This window comes from Sinocyclocheilus anshuiensis, unplaced genomic scaffold (genome assembly GCF_001515605.1).
Source record: "Sinocyclocheilus anshuiensis isolate Anshui unplaced genomic scaffold, SAMN03320099.WGS_v1.1 scaffold580, whole genome shotgun sequence".
Classification (NCBI taxonomy): Eukaryota; Metazoa; Chordata; class Actinopteri; order Cypriniformes; family Cyprinidae; genus Sinocyclocheilus; species Sinocyclocheilus anshuiensis.
The window spans coordinates 1-1,794 of NW_015554099.1; the positions used below are offsets into that span (position 1 = coordinate 1).

At 28.8% G+C, this 1,794-nt stretch overlaps 1 protein-coding gene across 3 annotated transcripts in view; it reads left to right on the top strand.

Annotated features, from left to right (window-relative positions):
* Window positions 1-60: 60 nt before the first annotated feature.
* Window positions 61-1,794, top strand: part of LOC107669551 (WW domain-containing oxidoreductase-like) — a 265,566-nt gene continuing 263,832 nt past the window's right edge. For 2 of the 3 annotated variants that reach the window (XM_016461832.1, XM_016461831.1), the window contains exons 1-2: window positions 61-247; window positions 438-495. In XM_016461832.1, the coding sequence (XP_016317318.1) occupies window positions 193-247; window positions 438-495 (113 nt within the window). In that variant the 5' untranslated portion in view covers window positions 61-192. The remainder of the gene's footprint in view (window positions 248-437; window positions 496-1,794) is intronic. The other variant, XM_016461830.1, reaches the window with a different exon arrangement.

Consider the following 1,794-nt stretch of genomic DNA (forward strand, 5'->3'; position numbering starts at 1 on the left):
CACACACACACACACACACACACACACACACACAAAACACACACAAAACACACACATACATGAGATAAACATGTGCATTTACACTTTTCATTTGTGCTATTAATGCAAGAAAGAGGAGTGTATAGCAACCCAAGATGTGATTTATAGGATGATTGACACATCGAGTGTATAATTCATTTCAGTCATGAGGAAATGAAGACTCAATGGGAGCATCCCAAAACTGGGAAGAAGAAACGCTGTGCTGGAGGTACACTGATTATTAATAATGGCCACAGGCTTATGTCCATAAGTGCTTTCACTGTGAGATTCATTTTTCTCAATATGATTAAGAAACATGAGTGAAGTGTGCAGAGCTTTGTGAAGAGTTTTGATAAGCAGTGATGAAGAATAAGTAAACTGCAGAATGTATTTGATTTGATGTTTTATTTATTTTTTAGCTTTGCCATATGGATGGGAGCAGGAGACCGATGATAAAGGCCAAATCTTCTATGTTGAGTGAGTTCAGTGAATATGATTTTCTCATCATAATTTCACTTTATGGGCTGTGTTTGCAGGAAGTATATTCTGCTGCAATCAATTATAACATATTATAGTTTCCCTTAAGTCATAACTTGAGCTTTTAGTATATGTCTCCTAGCTTTTAAGGCTAATTAATAATAATTTAATCTTAATACATTTGATAAAATAAAGTATTAGCAGATATGCATATTAAATATTTGCATTACTTTCTTCCTGGAAAATTATGCTTGTGCACAATAAGAGAAATGCAGCGATATTACAATGATAACAACACTGCTACATGAATTAACAAACAAATAAAATGAATTGTTTCAAAACTTAGTTTTTAGAAGTTTTAGTTGTATTATATTATATTATAGTATATGATAGTAATACAGTATATTAAACAGTATGTAGTATTTTGTCAGGAAAAAGGATAGGATCATAAATAATGAGCAAAAGTAATTAAAATGAACAAACAAATAAAATAAATAGTTTCAAAACGTAGTTTTTAGAAGTTTTAGTGGTATTATATTATATTATAATATATTATACAGTGTATTATTTTGTCAGGAGGTAAGTCCATTTAATAATAATAATATTTATAATATAAATATTATTAATAATAATAAGGATTGGATCATAAATAATGAGCAAAATGAAATCATTAATAATATATGGATAGAATTGGCATATTTATTATCATTAATAATAAATGTGACAATTCAGTGGTCTGCACTACACCTGTTTAATAATAATAAGTTAAAATAGAAAACTTTATTTATATCCTTCACACCTGAGCAATTAGAGACTTTCAGGTCACTAAGCCCTGCTCATTTAAAAATGCTGTGTAAAATGGCATGAAAAAAAAGATCTGTGGGAGTTTTTACTGAGTAAACAGCTTGGTGAGATTTAAAGTAAATCTCAGTGTTTGTGACCAATATTTACTAAGCTTTGATGCCTAATGATCCAAAAAATTCAAAAATAGTTACAAGTTCACAAATAAAATATATTGTTTCAATTGTTACTGCTTTGAGTTGATATTTTGGAATAAATGTAAAATGCTTAAAAACATGAACTTGATGAAATTCATACTTGGCTTTAATAAACAGAATATTGATTATATTGTTAATGTAAAAATATAAAATAGATTTTTTAAAAAGTAATGTTTATTTAACCTAGAAAATGTGACTGGGGCATGAATTTACATTTGATTAAAAAAAAAATAAAACATTTATACACACTCACACTCACTCACACACACACACACACTCACTCACTCACTCACTCACTCAC